At 30.6% G+C, this 21,322-nt stretch overlaps 1 protein-coding gene across 1 annotated transcript; it reads left to right on the top strand.

The window, feature by feature from the left end:
• Nucleotides 1-2,310: 2,310 nt before the first annotated feature.
• LOC105199530 (lysosome-associated membrane glycoprotein 5) lies at nt 2,311-20,205 on the top strand. The gene is made up of 7 exons (XM_011166675.3): nt 2,311-2,628; nt 3,914-4,053; nt 10,548-10,733; nt 10,824-10,940; nt 12,182-12,269; nt 13,394-13,529; nt 16,389-20,205. The coding sequence occupies exons 1-7, from the start codon at nt 2,586-2,588 to the stop codon at nt 16,597-16,599; spliced, it is 921 nt and encodes a 306-aa protein (XP_011164977.2). The 5' UTR covers nt 2,311-2,585; the 3' UTR covers nt 16,600-20,205.
• The last annotated feature ends 1,117 nt before the right edge of the window (nt 20,206-21,322 follow it).

The following is a 21,322-nucleotide window of genomic DNA, read 5'->3' as shown; positions in this document are numbered from 1 at the left end:
TTCACAATTTCATAGTTATGAAATAGAAAATGTATTATTTTAAAATTAATCTATATTCAATAGCATAATTAACGGATTACCTATTCTGATCCCCAAAAACAGGCAAATTTCAAGAGTATATATCTTTGTAAAAAAAAAATATAATAAAATGTTTTCAATTATTTTATAGTTTTAAATCTCTACTTTTGAGATTGGTACTTCATTAAATAAAATATTAATTTTTTAATAAAACTGCACGGATTTAAATAGTGACGCGTTAAATCTTAAAATTTTTTATAAATTTTGTGAAATTTCATGACGTGAATTAGAAATTGCATGTAAATGCAATTTACAGCGTTCAAAAGAGTGAGTCTTTACCTTTAATATGCTTACAGTATAAAAAAATTTTCTCAAAATTCTACTATAATAGGTATACGGGCTTAAAATAGATAATCGAATCGTTTCTTTAAACTTTTCCTTTAATCAATTTACTTCGATTTACATTCTGTAATTTACGGTATGTAGCGTTATGAATATAATATAACGTGTAGTTTGACGGCTGTCTCGAAGCGACTGACGAATTTTCTAACGCGCCAAATTCATCGTATTGTTCGTTAGACGACCTCTCGTTCGGTCGTGTGCTTTGTTTTGATCAACGGTTTCACGATACATTTAAATTAGTCATCAACAATAGGTGTAAAATTACTAAATAGTTGTAAATTTCCATGTAAATTTGCATTATACAAGAATAAGATTAATTTTGTAATTTGTAAGCAGATTGCAGAAATAAATTTACAACATGTATGAAAAATTATAGGAAAGTGATCAAGTCAATACGTTTTGCAATCGTATTATACATTATGTTAGACATTCAAATATTGTCTTTCTATCATACATTGTGGTAAACAATAAAATGACTACTGCCCGCACATAGTAACGCTGGGCACAGGGAACATTAATCGCATTATATTTCACAACAATATGTGGAATATTGTTGTATTACGTAAATATTACAAAAATTTAGATAATTACATATAATATTTTAATATACAGTTATATACATAATTTTCTCTATAAAATAAGATATATTTACTCAATAAAAGCAAATCTACATATTTTTGTGGAATTACATAATTTCTACAAAATTAGATGATTTTTTTCATATTTACGGGGCTAATTATAGCATTTTTACATCTATTAAATGTACATTCACTTAATTTTTTTACAGCGTACTCGATGAGCGATTTGTTTTCATGTTATTCAATATTGAAGAAAAAATGATCCTTATGATTCAACATTGAATCACCCATTAAATATTTGTTTAAAAAAATTAGTTATTTGAAATTTTTAATGATTATTTATTTAATTATTTATTTCTGGTTTAGTATTTCTGTATTCACGTGTCATCTTTGACTTGGACTCTTGTTCTTGGATTCTATTAATTTGCGGTGATATTTGAGATATCATTCTAAAACTACGTCTCTCGCATAGTTTCTTCCTATTTTGTTTTTAATTTCGGTTATCATTGGTTTGTTATAATTCTTGCTGATAAAGGTTCAGTGTAGCACAAAACGCGTTCAAAGCTCTGTTCTATATTTATATTATCGTTTATTTCACGTAATTTCTTACAGAATTTTGTTCTTATATTAATTTTCTTTTCATAGTAATTTTGTCAAATCTATGCTTAGTTTTCGTTTACAAATATGTATTGATTTACTTTACCGTTTAATTTGCTCGTTTCATGGCCTTTGATATTTATGTTTCTTATTGCTGATTACTCACACACGAACTTGACTTCATTACATTATTTAGAGATTTCGAGTTGTAAAATACTTTTTGGAACATTTCATTATCATTTATAATCATTTTTTATAAAGTTAGACATTTTTAAAATTTATCTATTTTGGGGCATCAGAATGTGATCCTTTAATTTTGCTTTTTAATGTACATCATAATTTAAAATTACATGTATAATTTAAATTGGATTTTATGACATAAAATGTCACGTAATTTAAAGTTGCGTTGAGATGCAAAATTACGTAGTAATTAAAGTACATATCAAAGTATCAAAGTATATATAAAATAAAAATTGCGATGCGACACATATGTACATCCTGCATTCACTGCGATTCTGAAGATCGCAATCGCGATGCATAATTCTGTAAATCGCACGTCTCTACGTGTATCTTCGACGTACGCCTAAAGTGAATGAACAGTCTCTCCCATCGAGACGGCTGATGCCGACGCCGACGCTGACGCCGATACCGACGCTGACGACGGCGAGGACGACGTCATCGGCGGGGTAACGGCGGTGGTGGAACCGGCGGCCGGAGTAGTGCTTTTTCCACCGCGTTGTGCAGAGCGCGTAGTAGCGCATGCTGAAAGCCGCCCCGCTATCGATCCGTCCACGTCCACGGAGCTTTCTCTCACTTCCCTTCACAAGCCTCGCGAACGTCGCTACCGAGCTACCGTTCCGGCATACGTATCGGGGGCGCGATTTTATATATATTTCCGCGTAACAACGTAGTACTTTCTTGTTCTTCCGTCTAGTTTGCTTCGTTGCATCGGGAAGTGCACCAGGAAGTGGGATCAGCAGCGACAGCGTTATGGCACGTCGAGGCGAGCACTGCAGGGCGATTTTCCTACTGTGTGAGTTTTCTGAAAGAAGAAAAAGTTGCGTGATCCCTTTCCAATCGGGAAAGGAGTACACTGGTACACGCGTCTTCGCTATCATCGCGAAATGCCTGTTCACATTTATTCGCGATCATACTCGGAGATTGCATTGAATAGGTACCGTCGAGTTGCGCCATTTAACTCTTGGATGCATCGGGAGACGTCATTCGAATGAAAAAAAATTTTACGACTGCGTGAGCGAGTCTTCTTGTGATTGTTAATAAAAATTGTTCTGAATAAGATGAAGGAAAACAAGTAAAGGATGATAAACGATATATGATAAAGATAAAGGCTAGCGATAATGCACAGTATTATTTCCTGACTCACATGGTACGTGAAAGGCTTAAAGTGTCAATGTCACTTACGTACACATGAAAAGGCTCTGTGTTCTACGTTATCCGTTACGTAAAAATTAATGAAGATTGGTACTACATTGGGGTGCTTTCAGTGTATCGATGTACTCTCTCTTAACTCTAATGGAATTTATAATTCTAAAAGAACAGTTTTTATTGTTCTTCTTGATATCTTCAATATCCTGCAATTATAATACTACAAGACTATAGAGATTATTGCTTTGAATACATAAATATAAGGAAGAAGACAAATGATTGCTTCGACGTGACAAATGCCATTCTATCCAAATCTCACGAGTGATGAACCCTTCGATAAATCATGTATTTCTTTTATACTAATTTCTACTTTGTACTTTCTTGAGAATATCTTTTTTAAATTTTGCACAAGATATCGTATGAATATTCTGGAATATTCTAGATATCGTACGAACATTCGTACAATATCGTGATATCGTGCGTATATTTGTAAAATATCACAATATTTGTTCGATATCATGTGCTGTTAAGGCCTTAATTTCGGTGTCTAATTTGTGGCGAACGCGAGAAAATTGTGTTTTAAACGAGATGACAGTGACATACATGATAAAACATATAATATAAAAATAATAGGAAAGACGCGGACGTTTTGTAAATTAGATGATGAATTTTTGATAGCGTGGTTTTTTTACGGATCTTTCTAATTTTTCAATCTTTGTAAAATTACTGTACCGTGCACAGAAATGTAATACTGACAGTAATAAATTGGCGAGTAATTTAAGTTACTTATTTTAAGTAAGTTAGAAATACTGTTGTTAGTTTAATACCCACAATAAGTAATATATTACTTAAATTGCACGTTAATTTATTGCTGACAGTATTACATTTCTACAAGGGATTTACTATTTTATCTAAACAACAATTTTATGCAGGGTGTGCCGCGGGCATAGCGTTTAGTGTTCCCGTTCCTTCGCCGAAGCCGCGACAAGTGGACGAGCAACGTTACACCACACGTAGAACGCCGAAAGTTGTCGTGGATTACCCTACTCCGAAGACGAGACTGCCCCCCTTGGTAAACAGATTTTATTATTCGATACTTGCACTTGATTAACCCTTCGTGGTCCAACCTGGATTTGAAGACCTAGGAAAATTTTTAATTTTGAATTATTCTACCTCAAATTGGAACACGTACAAAAAAGTGGAAACGTTTCGAATCAAACAATTGTAAAATCGTGGAATATTGGAGGAGTCTACGAGAATTAAAAAAAATTTTTTAGAATTTAACAACTTTGTGAAAAAACACTATCAGTGTTTTTTCACAATTGTAAAAGGAATTAAAACAACGAAGAAAATGTTGGACTAGGAAGGATTAGTTATAATATTTCTCTCTCTCTCTATCTCGTTTTCTTTTCATTTGTGTTAAATAACTGTTTAAGAATGAAAAAAACTTTTTTTATAATTACAACAATTGTCGAACGGATGTACACGGTATTCTTTTCAGTGACCGTTACGCACTTTTAGAAATACAGCGATTTATATGCCTATACGCAGGAGTAATCATTTAAATGGATTCGTGGAACGGTGCTAATACGGCCGCCGAAAGGGGGGAAAAAAGTACCATGTTGGGTCATGTATATCAGTGCATATACATGTAGACGCTAATGTCCTTACAGTAGTGGGCGGCGCGCGGCGACCGCTCCTACATACGCTAGCTGCATTACTAAATCTGCTCGTAATCGTATTACCACTCATTACGAGCGTTTACTTAACCGAAGGCTCGAATCCGATAATTAACGTTTCCCTAAGAAAGGTGGCACCGAGTTTGTTATTATTATTATTTGATTGTGCGCAATTACGCGTGTCTCCATTCTCATTTCAAGTTTGAAAATCTCCGCTGCAATAAGGACCTGTGCTTTTTCAAGGCTGACTTTATATAGGCGGTCACAATGGCGGTTTTACGCCGCCGCTATAACGTATGGTAATGTGTGGAATTCATAAAGGAGTACTGTGCCACATGTTTAGCATTCTTATCAAAACTTTCATACAGACCTCGGTTAGACCTTGGCCTTGTTTCCCTTAATCTACTACCTTATATTTGAATGTTTACACTCGACACTAATTGTAAGTTACGCGTACGTATCTACAAAAGACTGAGAATGGCAAAAATAACCTTCCGATTACACACACGCGTTTTGTTCCGCACCTTCCCAGTGCACACACGGGTCTTTCACGTCAGACGCTATTTTCTCCTTACCTTAAAGTATTGAAAAATTTGAACAAAATTTATGAAACACGGGCCAACAGGTTGTAGTTGAAAATTTCATGGTTAACTTTTAAACGATACATCTAGCATCAATTTTAAATTTAGCAGAAGGCAATGGGATCCGTGCAACTTTGAGAAGTCGTAACTTTGATCACATCAATATTTCTCAGCACATTTTTTAAAAATGAAAGTTCAGAGTTTCAGAAACATGACTGAACAAACAGCCGAAAAATAATCTATCGTGAAATTATTATCGAAAAGTCATTAAAGGAAAAGGAAGATTTGTAAAAAATCCATTTTTTTAAATTAAATTATATCCGCGGAACAAGAAAGCTTTTAAGGACTTTGTAACACGGCGTTTTAATTAAAAAGTAATGCTTTTACGAACAAGTGGCATTGTTGTTTCTTTTAAAATTATAATTATGTAACAAGGAAAATACGATGACAAAAGAACTTTACTTCCCGTTTGAGTTCTAGTTGAGTTCTGAAGCTGATCAACGTCGCGATCGATAGTGAAGACTTCAAACTTTTTTCTCCCCTTAACCCGAACCTTCTCATTTTTTTTTCACAGCAAGCGATTGAAATTTCATACAGGGTCTCCCCAGACCCGGAGTTGTGTTTAATTTGATAAACATTTTTTTATTGAATATTTTATTTTTAATGCACTTTGAAAAGAATAACAAATTATAATACATATCCGGTATTCCAATATTTTTTGACGATAATTAAACAGCAAAGCGATAATCTATTAAAATCTTTTAAGAAGACATTGTTTTAATAAAAAAAAAACAGTTTTATAAATAAATAGCAAAGTTGTTACTTATAGCAAAAATGTGGGTCACATGTGGTCTGACACATTTGTAAGAGACTTTACATGCTTACATTCAGAGAAAAAGTCGTATCAACAATTATATATTTGCGAACAAATAGCATTTTAACTATTATGTACTACGAAGTTGTGATAAAAACAATAATAAGTTATATGAACTAAGAAAATATAGTAATATTATTCCTTCGTAGACACACATATTTTTACTTACTCCGTACACTGGGTCTTTTCTGTTCAACCCAATTTTTTTTTACTGTCCTTGGTTTTCAAAAAAATTTTAAAAAGTTCAAGGTTATTTTACAATTCCTTTTTATTCTATATTACTAAATAGTTATGCAATTCAAATGTTTAATCCATTATTAAATAAAAATTGAAATTTGTGTAGAGATGAAAAAAAATGGAAATTTGTTTAAAAATGTATAACTTAGCATAAATAAATATAAAAAAAGGTTACAAACTTTTATGTTTTAAATTAAAGCCTTAAAAATATGCAGACACGTTTATTACTGCTCCAAAAAGTGTAATTATTTTAACATCTAAGAGTGAAGTAATTGAGGATTTCTGAATGCAATAAATATAAGAAGTGGGACTTTTTAAAAATCAATATTTATCATAAACTATGTTTACAAAATATATATTATAGAGATATTTAAATAACATCTAAATTGTTATAGTGTTGTAGAGCACAATTGTGACGATTATGACAATAATGACAGGTGCGTTGCTTATGGCACATTGGTTTTGAGCAAATCACTCAACGGAAAGGTTTTTTTTTCTTTGTTCCAAAGACGAATTGCGCACTTTTTTTGTTTTTAAAGTCTGTTGGATCTGCTTTGAGAGCGACTTGTTCTCTTTGATTTACTTCCGAAAACATTAACTCCGTAGACACACTGGGTTTTTTTTTTAGCACAGTCGCAATTTTGGCTTCATGTTAGTCGAAAACAAATTGCCGAGCGGTGGTGTCGCTTGACGCGTAAACTCCGCCACTAACAAGATTTTTTTAAGAGAGGAAACCAGAACTTTGTCCTCCCTTTACTTTGAAGAAATTAGAGAATAAAATTCCGCCTGGGTCAAAAAAGATCCAGTGTGTCTACGGAGCACTCTTAACCATTTGTTGTAGAATCGTTGGATGAACCATAGAAAAAATAGTAATGCAAATTTAGGTGACAGAAAAATTGAATCGACTGATTGATTCGAACCTGAGATCTCTTATTCTCATTTCTAGGGCCCTGCACTGCTTCACTGCTATTATAGTTATTCCGATTTCATACATAATCGACCGTACGTAAACTGAAAGTATGTAATTACCGTGACTTATTTGTAGTGAAGTCTGTATAACTATGCAATTGTAGTTGAAGTGCTATTTCACTCTAAACTCATAATTGCACAAATATTGTTCTCGTGTTGGTGATATAAACTATTTCATAATTATTGCAACTACAACTTTAATTAGAATAACTATAAAAAAGTTTATTGAACATTAATTTTATATAGAAAACTTGTATAATTGTCGCTTTTATAGTTTATGCCACTACTATGAAATTTTCTCTGAACGCAGCGTTGAATGATATATTGGTTTTTCGTAATAATACTGGGAATTCGAGTCTAAGAACCACTATTTTTTTAGAAAAAAGAATCAGATAAATAGATCTCTGGGGGTGTATTACGGAACGTTTCGGATTGAACTTCGATCGGAATTATTCACTTATTTTCTAGATTTCTCTTGTGTTTTCTAGGGAAAATGGAATAATTTCAATCGGAATCCATTCCAACCAGTTCCATAGTATCCTGATTTTACGAGTTATCAGTTACGAGTAGACGTTAATTTGCCTCCAACGCACATAAAACCCACATGTGTAGTCCCAGGGATAACAGTGAAACGAGAGAAGACTAATTTTATGCGTATCATGATAACGTCATTGCTCGTCTGTCCCGTACAAAGACTTTTTAAAATATGACTTAAAGACGATATTTGCAATTTTCTGTATCAATCTTTATAAATCATCGTCATCGGATTAATTAGATTCATTTCAGTCGTAAAATGTCAAGACGAAACGGAATCGTTTCGATCTAGCGTGATCCTTCATAGCAATTCATTTATCGCTTCCGCTAAACGCCTGTTGCTGCTTGCAAATATTTCGTTGAACGCGCCGTGCAATTTACATTTCATCGTTGTCGCATGATAGTCGTATAACTTCCGGCTGTAAATGCCACTAACGCTATTACGACCTCTAAACGAAGATTTTACCGACGTGACATTTCACAATGCGGTTAAAACAAAGACAGAGGAATGTGTTTTTAAAGGTGCATATGTATTATGACATATTATATATGTTTATAGAAATTAAATTTATATTAATTCCATATTTATTATTAAACTTTATATGAACAAATATTTATCATTATTGTTAGAATTAAAAACTTGTTTCTCTCAATATACAGAACATTTTATTTTAAATGACGCATTAAGATTTTTCAAGAACTGTGAACGACACGGCAAAAGTTGTATTATTTGAAGGAGGAAACATAATAGAAAAATTAATTTTCGGAAAGAATCAATTTTTGAAAGTTATATCTTAAAAGTTATATCATAATTATTTTTAAAAATCGGATAGTTTTTTGACTTAATGTAATTCTCCTAATTATACTTTAAACATTATACTTACATAAAAATTACACATATTAAAGTACATTTATCGAAAAATCTATAGTTTACTAGATATTTTATATCTTACTCTTGCATATTTCGATACAAAATATACCTGGTAAACTATTAATTTTTTAATATTATGTTTGTATTTTAATATTTTTGTGTATAATTAATTGATGTAAAATACACACAATTCTTTTTTATAATATAATGCAATTTGCAATATGCTTTTACACATTTTCTTTTAAAAAGTAACAATGTGTTCTTTTTACACTTACACTAATTAATGTATTTCGTTATTTTGCACATAAAAGTATAAGAAATTAAGATACAATTATTAAAAAAAATACTTGTGAGATACTTTATATTTTATGTTAACAAGCAAGAAAGAATGATAACTATTGATTTTTTGATAAATCTATCTTACTATATTTATATGAAGATTAATTAGAGAAATCATATTATGTAAAAGAATTAGTTTATTATAATTTTAAAAAATTTTTTCTTAACATTTAAAAATTTATTTTTTTACAAAAATTAATATTATTATTGTTGTTTGTCCCTCTATAAACTATATAAACAATTTTTCTGAAACATTTTTCCATATTTTCTACAGTTTTCGAGCAACCTGTATAGAATATTAATGTGTCATTTAAATCTCTTATGGTACACATATAACACATAGATTTTTATTAAAAAAAAATCAGTACCTTAAATTAATTAAAGCATGCAAAGATGAAAAATAATTTGCATAAAACATTATGTATTAGGATATATTACAAAATTGCACAATTACAGACTTGTAAATACACTTAGGTTAATAAAATTTTAAACATATCAGTTTTGTTTCTTTAGACTTTAATTAACACCTTTTTATATAAAACACTATGATGTCAGAATTATTAGAACCACCAAACGGTGAAATTATGATGTAAAGTTTTATAACATTGTGTATCCCTAATTCACTTTCCATTATTGCAATGTAAGAAGAAGTTATAATTATTTATTAATGTGACTATAGAAAACTTTAGTTTAAAAATTAAATTGAAAAGTAATATTACAACTGTAATTTAACGACACATTTAAGTAATGATGAATCTAGAAAAATTCCATGTTTTTTCACGCTTGAATTTTCACACGCTTACACTTACACTCAATATATTTACAATGGATTTGTTGACCTCTTTAACGTTAAGCTTTTACAACGTCCGATAGCTGCTTTTACTGCACTCCTTGACATTTCGATGGTATTAGGTGACGTCATCGTGCAAAGACTTCGCAACATTCGAGTGGAAACTTTTACTACTGCCACCCGCATTAGTACTATACGATCCTTCTTGTGCATTGTAATTAAAAATTTATACGTTAACTTATCTGCGCTTGTGATTCGTTACACATAGAGTTATTTCTACAAAAAATTGTTGTAAAACTCGTCACACTTACGTTACAATAACAGGCGACCTTCTACATAAGGTCATACGCTTTTAAGCGGAAGTTACCTTTCTAGAATATAATAACAAACTATAAATGAAAATTTTATTAAGAGAGCGAACAATTTTTTAGATAATTAAAATTTTGTCGAGCAATTTTTAGTGATAATTTTTCATCTATATTATTGTTCCGCATATACGATTTTATTCTTTTGTACGCAGCGCGCAACTTGCATAAGATGGAGATTGTAAAAATTATTGTTCAGCAAGGGGTCTCTCCGCTAAGATCCTTTGCGATCGACATAGGCCTTCTCACCTTTATGTTTATTCTTTTGTCTTATAAATAAATAAATATATTTTTAATTATATTATAATATAATCTCTTCTTTTTAAGCCGATAGTCAATTCAGAACTCAAAACGACCACGATCGTGCCCTCAACCACGTCGACCACGCACAAACCAATCTCCACGGAGCAACCCTTGTATCGACTGAACGGAAGCAATGGACAAGCTTGCATTCTTCTTCAAGTAGACGCGCTTATCACCGTCAAGTACCGCACGAAACTCGGCGAGGATCAAGTAAGAATACAAATTAAATTCCGAGGAAAAGATGCGAAATCGATCATTGAGTACGACGGGTAATTATATAATTGACATTTGTGTCTCTAGGAGGCAGATATCTATGTACCTGATGATGCGACCGTGACCGGAAATTGCGATAGCGAAAACACGGTGACAATGTCATTGAAATGGAAAGCCTTTGTACTATCTTGGAGTTTCGCTAAGGTAATCTTTTATAACACATCGTGTCTCTTTTCATAGCTGTGTCGAGAGATAAGTTCTTGGGTCAAGGGACAATTATACGGAGGATAAATCATCTGAATTGCCCGGAACGGTATTGCTTTGTTACGAAAATCGATACGTGACCCTTTTACCGAGATATAGTTCATTTGATTTTCACCTTCACATCACTGATTGCATGCTAGAAGATCTCACGATATTTCACGTCAAATTATTCCTCGATTCGACTATAACTATGACATGCGAGGTAAAAATAGGAGAAATGAATTTAGAAGTAACATTTTTAGAAAGAAATGCAAGCAACGAGTGATAAGGTGCTATTTATGTAGCCAAGTTATATTTAAGGAATGTTATATTGTCTTTGAACTTCTAGCAATCTTAGTTTTCGTCAGGGGTCGGTAAAATAACGATTTATTTAAAACAAAAGATATGAAATAGGAAACTTATTTGAAATAGGGTATATGTAATTTAAATAAAAATTTCACACACAAAAGTATATAGCTTTTTTATGCAGATTTTGTTTATTTGTACATTATGTATTTTCATGTATTTAAATATAAGTGCATTGCGTATAATATGTATTATATATTTTGTATGAAGCTATTTAATAGAATCTTCTCATTGAAAGCGTTTTATTAACTTTAATTAAATGTACCATTTCAAAATTAGAGTCCTTTATATTTCTTTGGTTCTCATGATAAGGCCTTAGGAAAATAACATTTCCACTAGTGCAGACGAAAGGCGTGTTAAACTTAATAAACATCTGTCTTACGGTTGGATAGCAATTCAAACATTGCACAGTTACATTTTTATCTTAAACTGTCGCATACATTTTAGTTGTGCAACGTTTATATTCAATTTGTTAGACCTCTTATTGTATTCAACTTCAAAGGTAAAAAACAAAACTTTTTGACACAAAGTTATACCACGAAAATGTCACTTTACTTAAATCTAATTGAAATTATCCAACAAAAATAACTTATTTAAAATACTTATTTAGATTTAAATAATTTTTTCTTTTTTCTATTTGAAATATAAGAAAATAAGAAATAGATCATAAAAAGTTATTTAAAATAATAAATATTAATTAAATAACTTATAATTTCCTTTTTCTTATTTAAAATATTTTAAATATTGCTATTTTGAATAAGATCGACTTCTGCTTTTTGTGTAAAAAGGCAATCGACCTCGCTACATTTAATGAGATATGCGATTTTACTTTTCAGACGCCCGGTGGTGAACGCTGGTATGTCGAAAAAATCGAACTGACCTATAACTCTAGTGACAAACATTTCGAACACATTGCTCAGCCAAGTAAGCGCAATTAATCTCATTGGTTTTAATATAGTTTGACTATTTTGTGCAAAATGTTCTACAGTAGTAGAGGAGAAGGTGATATTATGGCCATTTATTTACATTTTAAACAATAATTTTGGTAATAATGAATATTTTAAATTAAAAACAATTGCATTCATCAAATCGTTTTTTAATAGATCTCTTTTAGACTCAAAGTTACGACATACATTTGTTATATTAAATATTATTTGTAAAAATGTTGCGATACTGCGTAATGGTCAAAGAGGAACAAGTGTAGCAATAAAACCCACACAAGAATAAATTAAAAAAATTGGTTTTAATTTAAAAAACATAGTGTTTTGTTATAAAATTATATATTTATTCCAAATAAAAAGAAAATATTGCAGAATATTTGAAAACGTACGTACACATAAGCGTCCCATTTATAGATTAAAAATTTATAATACATATAATATTAATTATTAATTACCAGTTAAATTACAATCAACGTATCTAATCAATTACTTTGATATGAAAATTTTAAAAGAGAGGCCGTATTAGGCCTGTTGAAATGTTAGTTCGCATAAGGGCTTACAATTAATAAGAGACCGTGCCTATCGTTTAACTTTGTAGAACTCAAAATGTGTACAGCTGAATATACAAAAATAAATTAAATAACAAAAAAACATTTAAGTGTACATACTTAAAGTTTACAAAGGATGAGGAAATATGTGTAATTAAATGTTAAAATGTACCTTGACAAAATTTTGAAATGCTTGAAATTAAAAATTACAACCTTATAACTGCAAATGTTAATTATTGCGTATTGGCATATTAACGCTATTATATAAATTACTAAATAAATGATTTATAAGTAATTACTAAAATTAATTATCTAATAACAAAGATAATATGAATGGCCGTAATATCTACACGGCCAATAACACCATCTTCTTTATCAAATTGCGTGTTTGATTTTCATTATCAAATTTGTACTAAAAATACATATATTAAGCTATTAAATAATATATTGATTATTGTAAATTAAACATTTTTAGATGTATTTGATTTATACATTTTTAAGACAAATTAAATTATATATTGTTAACTTGAAATGTCAAATAATTTTATTAATATTTTAGATAAAACTATTCGATTAAGTTCCGGCCAGAAACATAACATGATGTTTCCCACACCGGTAGGAAAATCATACTCTTGTGCTGAAGAAACCGAAGTTCCGCTCACCGACGGCAAAAATGTTGCCAGCGTACTTTTGAGGTAATTTAATGTATTATTAAATTAATTTTAATAATTCATTTTAATCTTAATATAAAATATCTTAATCAAAGTTATGTTACAAATGGAAAATCAGACACGATACAAACTCTCCAAATATATTTAATTTTACATAATATATTTATAAGTATATATAAAAAGCAAATTTATATCGACAGAAAATAATACAAAATTTACATTATAACACTTTTCAAAATCAATGATCATATTTTTAGCTAACAATCCGCGAATGTAACTTTATCAATAACTTAATAATGTGTATTAAATAATATATCAAGTTTTTTCAAATTTATGTAAACGCAGAAAAACAGCAAACATTTATTTAGCTGTAATGAATATGAAAAAGTGAGGAAAGAGGCTAAATTAATTATTTATTTATACTATAAAGTTTCTTCTTTTTTTTAAACATTTTATTAAATATATAATTTTAAATACATGTAAATAAAATATATAATGAAGTATGAAAATGCGAAGAATAAGCTTTTCTGTTTTTATTTAACAACATTGACGTCAATATCAGTGAATTATTTTCATGCTTATAAACAGTTTGAGTTTATGAATTGTAGTTTATTTTAAAATTGTATTTTGATTCTTATCATCGCTGAAAAATTGTTCGTGAGCCACGAAAGGATTGGAAAGTAGTTCGTTACTTGTAACGAAATTACAGTTAGAATTACTTTTCTTTAGAAACTGTAACTTAATTTAATAGTTATATTTCTTTGATAACTCGTAACTCGTAACTAATTTAGTAGTTTACTTTTATAGTTTATATATTTTAAACTTGTGCGTCAAAGCATAGTCTGCATTCAGCAAAAATGAAATAATAAATTATCTTTGAGAATAGCTTTCATATAAATATTAAAACTTTAAAAGAAATTATTGGTTTACGACGATTTCGTCATACAATTTGAATTTGACGAATTTTTTACTTGAAAAATATTGGTCTTATAATTTTAATATGTTTAACAAAAAATATTAATTTATTACAAATTGTTATATATATATTTTGATTTTAATTGTATACATATATTGATAATGAATCATGGTTCTTAAAACATGATTCATACAATTCACTTAGCAAGCTGACAGTTTTTGTTGTCACTTTAATGTTAAAATAACGTTTGCTTGCTAGAATAATAATGAACAATTGAGTGTCTGGTATAATAAAAAATAATTTAGTAATTTTAGAAATGTCTAAACTTTTGTATTTAAAATTTGCAGAGGATAAATGTTACAAAAAATTAATTAACAGAAACGTCCAGTATCTGTTGAATCTATGTTTCACAGACGTTGAAATTTAACATTAATTCTACATTTATTCAACATATAAGCAATACAGATTTCATATATATATATATATATTATATATATTTTTATATTTTTAAAAAGATTGAATAAAGTAGATATAAAATTAGTTTGTAAATTATTAGAAAAGAATCTAAATTTCAAAATTAATATTATTTCTCGTTATTTAAAATTGATTCTTTTGTTTTCCTAAAATATACTGATTATATATTTGGATAAAGTATATTTAATAATGTCAGAATAATCAATTTTAAATAATAAAAAATTTAATGTTATTTTTACAAATTAGATTTTTTCTTCGACAATTTAGAAACTTTACACACTTATTTTATTCACTGTTTTACCAATATAAAAATAATTACAACAATACAACAGTTAATCTCCACAAAATTAGAAATTATTTTATGTAATTAGATTTGTTTTTATTAACAAATTAAATTTGTTAATATTACTTTTAATTAAAAATTATAGATTTTTTATAATTTATTCATATTTTTTATATGTATTATATAGTATAAAATTCAATTCAATCTAATCAAGAGTCGCGGTGCGTCTTGGCGCCAAGTCAACGCGTTAACGAGAGATCGCGTCTCTTGACGAGAATCAGCGGCTTTCAAGCACACGAGATTATCAGATCTCAATAACGGTTGAATCGATCAAGTTCTGAGTAGTCTCAAATAATTGCTTGGATAAAATAGCATAATAAAAATGTTTTTGTTTTTTCTCTTCGTGATTATATTTAGACATCTAGCAACGTCAAGTTTTTGTAGTTTAAAAATATTTTAGTTTAATAAAATTTTATATTTCTGTTTCCTCTTTAATTCTTTGAGATTAAATGTTATATATTCCATTGAACCTTTTTTAAATTAATTTGGTTCAAAACGATTTTTCATTAGAAATACACAGATAGTACCACTTAAATTTTATTTAAAAAAAAATTAAATATACCACTACTTGGGTTTTATTAAAAAAATAAAAATACTATCACTTGCATTTTATTTGTTAAAAAGTAGTACAGCAGTTATTTCAAAGAGCATTATATTCTCTTTATAATTGGCGCAATTTAAAGATTTTATACGTTTTTTGGAAAAAATACATTTAGATTGGCTTAAATTTGTGATATTTATTTTTAAGTAAATACCACTTGGGTTGGAATAGGAAGATTTTTCAATAATAATACAGAGATAGTACCACTTGGGTTTTGTATAGAAATTAAAGAGAGTACCATATTTTAGATGAGTTAGAATAGAATAAAATTTTTCAATGAGGATACAAATATAGCACCACAAAAATGTTCTTTCAACGTTCTGTGCTATATGGATTGTTACTAGTTGCTCTACGGTAACTTGTTATTTTTTGAGAGAGCAAAATTATAACTATAGCTAATTGCTTCTACAAAGTAACTTCTTCAATTCTGTTCGCGGTCCATTCTTTGGAAATTTCTGTTCTATATTAGTATTAGGCAAATTTTCATTTTTTCGGCTGTATAAAGAGAGAATATACCAGATATATTGTCATAAAAATGAAAAATTTCAGAGATATGAAGCTGCAACCGTTCAAGTTCAAAAACAACGAGTTTGCTGCCGAGTTTTCGTGCACCTCGCTGAGCGCGCGAGCCAGCAGGGACGAGACTGCACCAGTCGCGGTCGGCTCCACGTTGGCCGCCGCGGTCCTCCTCACGATCACCGGCTACGCGGCCTACCGATACTTCAAGGTGAAGAAAGTTAAGTACGATACGATGGAGTAAAGAATACCCGGGGATCCCACTGTCACGTCGATGCCAAAGAAGCACGTATCGCCAAAAATCGTCGCCGTTCGCGAGCGAGCGACACGTAGTTTTTTCCCCGACACTTTACGCTAATCGTTCCTGAAAAGGAAAAAAAAAATGTCTGTTTTTCTCCGAAATTTTATTTTTTGGACATTTCTTTTTTTATTAGACATGAACATAGCTTAGATATCGACACATATCTTGTAATTATCACGGAAACGGATCCGCAATTATCTTCGAAGATACCTAATGAGTCGATTAACAATTAAATTCAAGTCCGGCTTAGAGCGGGCTCCGTAAGACAAGATATCGCGCATAGAGATCTTTTAGATAGACATATCAGAATACATATTCAGGATCCCTTGTTATAAACACACATTAAAAGTTATTTTTAAATTCTTTCTGATTGCTTTAAAAAATACGAATACTTGCGATATGTCGTAGCAGTCAACATTGATTTTCATTAATCAGTATTATAATTTATTCATCTTACAAATGTTAAATAATAATTATACTTAAAAGTTATTATAAAAGAAATCTTTGGTTTACTCGTGGTTCATTTCTCTTTAGAATTATAAAAAGAATCTTGATATTTAAAGCGACTATATGACGTTTCCCAATTTTATAATTGAAACAGTCAATCGCCTGTTAACGCATGAATCATGAATAATTAAATTTAAAAGTTATTGTAAAAGAAATCTTTGTTTTATTCATGGTTTACTTCTCTTTAAATTTATTTAAAAAAGCTTGATATTTAAAGCGACTGTATGACATTTACCAATTTTATAATTGAAACGGTCAATCGCGTATTAACGCATGAATAATACACACACGCCACATACATGCACACGGAATTAGATATCGATTCATGCAGTAAGTACATATTATAAAACTGTCGACAAATGATCGAGTAGTCGAGTAATGGAGTTTCATTGTTAGTATATGCGCGACAAATTTGTCAATCGCATCGAATGTCATTCTTTTCGCTTGAGATTCAAAAAAGAAAATGACATTCGCAATCGCAAACTCGGATGGTTGTATCAATAGGCTTTTCAATTCGTAGATTCTGCTCTACGCATCGTCATATTTGTATGAGCACTGGAGATAAGCTTGTAATACTTTAAATTAATATTTCGTTGGTCGCGTTATACATTTTATCATTACAACAGTTTCGTTGTTTACAAATTGTTTGAAATTTCGCATAATTTTCTAGAATACACGAGAAAGCATATATTATTTTATTTCTGTCCCGCGATATACTTGCAGCATACGATTAAGATAATTAAATTGTTTCTCTCGGCGTAATCTCTTACAATATAATGTATCTTTATCCTTCGCGAACATTATTATAGGTATATAGCAGTAACGACTATATACATATAGTAATAATAAATATAGTACATATGATAACTTTGTTAATTCATATACGAAGAAAATGAAATGAGTCTCCGACATCACGGAGACGTGAGAAGGTCCTCCTCGGCAGCTAACGACGTTAGATAGACGGGTGTACCTAGATTACGATGAAGGTGTATTAAAAATGTTAATACATTTTGATGTGACGCCTTAATTATCTTGTACATAGCAATCCATAATTTACAGATTCTCTCCCATTTTTTACACCAGTTGTACTCTAATTATGCTTTGCTCTCTACAATGTAGTCTTGTAAGTTACCAGTCTGTGAGTTTAAGTCTAAGATATTTAGCTGTAAATAATACAAATTAATTAGTCACCCTCTTCGTTGCTGTTTACGTTTTAAGTGGAGGTGAATTGTGATCCGAACTAGTTTGCAATTTGATCTTGAACATTACTCGCTTGACATAATACAAGTTAAGAAATTGCGTATGTACATGTGTACGTATATATACGTGTATACGTATACATGCACCCATTGTATATGTATGTTTATCAAATCTTCTTCGAAATATTTATATGAATATATCAATTTAAGAAACGTAATAATATAAACTTTGTAATAAGAGTGGTGTTATACGAAGACGCTATGAAAAAATGTTTTTATTTGACTTACAATTTTATCGATGCGTGCGCGCAATTTGTGCACAAACGCAAATACAAATGTGCGATTGCTGAAGCCACGGTTATGTGTTGTACCAGTGAAACTTCTTACGTTACACAAACACAAACAAATGTTTTTTTTTTATTTTTTTATTTATTCTTGCTCATATTTTCTCGCAGGATTTTTTCGATTCCTGTACCTTCTGCATTTTATATCGAATGCTTTCCAAGTATCTTAATTTTATCTATAACTGTAAATAAATTATTTCGATGATATTATGGCGTATAAAATTCAAAGTTATTTAACTAGATAAATTCGCTGTGTGTTTATTCAAAATTTAGTGTTGCGTAGTTACGGCATTGTGATGTTTAATCATTTATATGAGATATACATGGCGGACGCAATGATTATGATGATAAAGACAATTCATTTATACATTGAAAATAGCTGATCGCTGGCGACGGCGCGCGATAAATAATATAATTATTAGCGAGTTAGCGTACCTAAGTGTAAGGCGTATACGTCCGCGCGTGCATGCATTAAAAATTATACAAATTTACGCGCGTACATATATGTCGCATATATGTATGTATGCATATATGAAGAGAAACCTACATTATTGATATACGCATATAATATATAAACCTCTGTCTTCCAAATGCATATTAAAGTTACTTCGTATGTAAATATATTACGGATATCGTATTTCCAAGATTTGTCAATCGTCGATTCGTGAATGTGGCCAGTAGCGTTGTGCGAGCATCGTGACGATTCACATATCAGAAAAAAAGATGAAACATCGAGAGACGGTTTTAGTTTAAAAAAAAGAGTACTCTAATTTTTTCTTCAACATTTTGCAATAAACGCAATAAATATAAATTTCTTGCTTTAAGAGAAACGTGTATTACTATAAATGTAAACTGGATAAATTCGCTTTTGATGCAAACACCATTGTTTATGTTGTATGAAGAACACACTGTATAATTCAGTTTATTACATGTTTTGCTATCTCGTTACATAATGTAATTTAAAAAAAATTTTTTTTCTCTGGTTTGAACCAAAAACTAAAAATGAATCATGAATGCTCGCGATATCGTGATACTAACACGTGGAAGGTCTAGCTGTAATTATAAAAAATGTATTTTTGTGCTAAAGTCAATCTTATATCATAGATATTAATGAATAACAGCGATTAAGAAAATTAACGGCGCGATTTAGCGGTTTACGTCTTGCAGCACGATAAATTGACGGTACGATAAATGAACGGAACATTCGGTGGTTCGCTTAACGATTTTGCGCAGTTTTTTTTTTGTAAAACAAAGAGAAACCAGGACAATGCGCAGCGATTTAAACTGCTGAATCGCAACGTTTTTACGATGAAATGACGTCAAATTACGAATCATATCGCTTGACCTATAGCCGCAGCGTTAAGTCTTGTAACAATTATTATATATGCATTATGTCGCGAGAAACAGGGAGGTGGATTCCGATTTCACGTATCATAGTGTATCATACGTCTATTAAAATTGTATCATATCGATAAAATAAAGGCTGTTATACAAGTTCACTCAGTCGTGCATCGTATATCGCATCCACGATGAGTTACGACAAAATTTCTTGAGCTACGGTATTCTCGTAGTTAGAGAATAACATTATTTTTGCAGTTGTCGTATATCACGTTCTTCTGACGAAATCAACAAAGTAAAATAATTATTTAAAAATAATTGTTTTTAATGTAATTACTATTTCAGGTAGTAAACATATAGGACATCAGTTTATGGACAAATAAAAGCAACTTAATGTAATTATATTTTTAATTTGAAAAATTATACTTTAATCGAATCTGTAGGAAAATTAGATTTAAAAAGTATCAATTAATTTGCAATTTATTAGTTTAACGTCTTATTATTTTTCTTAAGCAGTTAAGTTAATTTTTTTTTCTTGGTAATTGTTCAGGAACAGCGACTCTAACTGATCTTGTTTTCAAGCAATTTTATAATATTTATAAAAGTGGTTATCGATGAGATCTTAAAAGAAAAATAATACTAAGTGTTGGAGAAGCAAACTATATACCTCGTAATCGCGTTTTATTTTATATACGCGAGTATTACGCCTTTCGAAAGCAGATGTCTATTTCACGGTGTTCACGGAGCGGAGGGTCGGAGATATAATAATCTCGCGTCGTGGAAAGGGCGTGAAAAGTACAGTCAAGCAGGCTTATGCTAGCCGTGGGGAGCCCTCACCGCTCCCTTTGCGCAACACGACGCACCGTCGTCAACGGCTCATTGTTGCAATGTCCATTGAAATCTCTCGCAACAATGGCGCGCGACAAGACGATCGTATTGTCGCTTGAACATCCCGGACCTTTCGCGCCTGCGGGTGCCAGCGGGGACCGGAGGAATCGCCGCTCCTGTCACCGTGGATTACTCCTTGTAGCGCAGATTATAACCGTATATGCGCGATTATTCCGCCAATTTAGTAACTAATCAAATAAGTCCACAAACGACGCTCGAAGAAACGCGATCGAACAGTAAGAAGAGTAAATATTTCTGCATTTATTGTACGGTTTATAAACGATATTCCTACACAGCACATAATATTACACAAATATTAGAGTAATATTGCAATGTATTGGAAATATAACGTGCTTAAGATATTGCAGAAACATACGTTTATAAACAACG

This window comes from Solenopsis invicta, chromosome 7 (assembly GCF_016802725.1).
Source record: "Solenopsis invicta isolate M01_SB chromosome 7, UNIL_Sinv_3.0, whole genome shotgun sequence".
Taxonomy (NCBI): domain Eukaryota; kingdom Metazoa; phylum Arthropoda; class Insecta; order Hymenoptera; family Formicidae; genus Solenopsis; species Solenopsis invicta.
This window is presented reverse-complemented; position numbering and strand designations above follow the sequence as displayed.

Excerpts from the sequence above, each read along its gene's own strand:
- LOC105199530 (XM_011166675.3), top strand. The coding sequence starts at position 2,586 with ATGGCACGTCGAGGCGAGCACTGCAGGGCGATTTTCCTACTGT. Across the intron at positions 2,629-3,913 it reads CAGGGCGATTTTCCTACTGT|GGTGTGCCGCGGGCATAGCG; the intron begins GTGAGTTTTCTG and ends AATTTTATGCAG. Across the intron at positions 13,530-16,388 it reads GTTGCCAGCGTACTTTTGAG|AGATATGAAGCTGCAACCGT; the intron begins GTAATTTAATGT and ends GAAAAATTTCAG.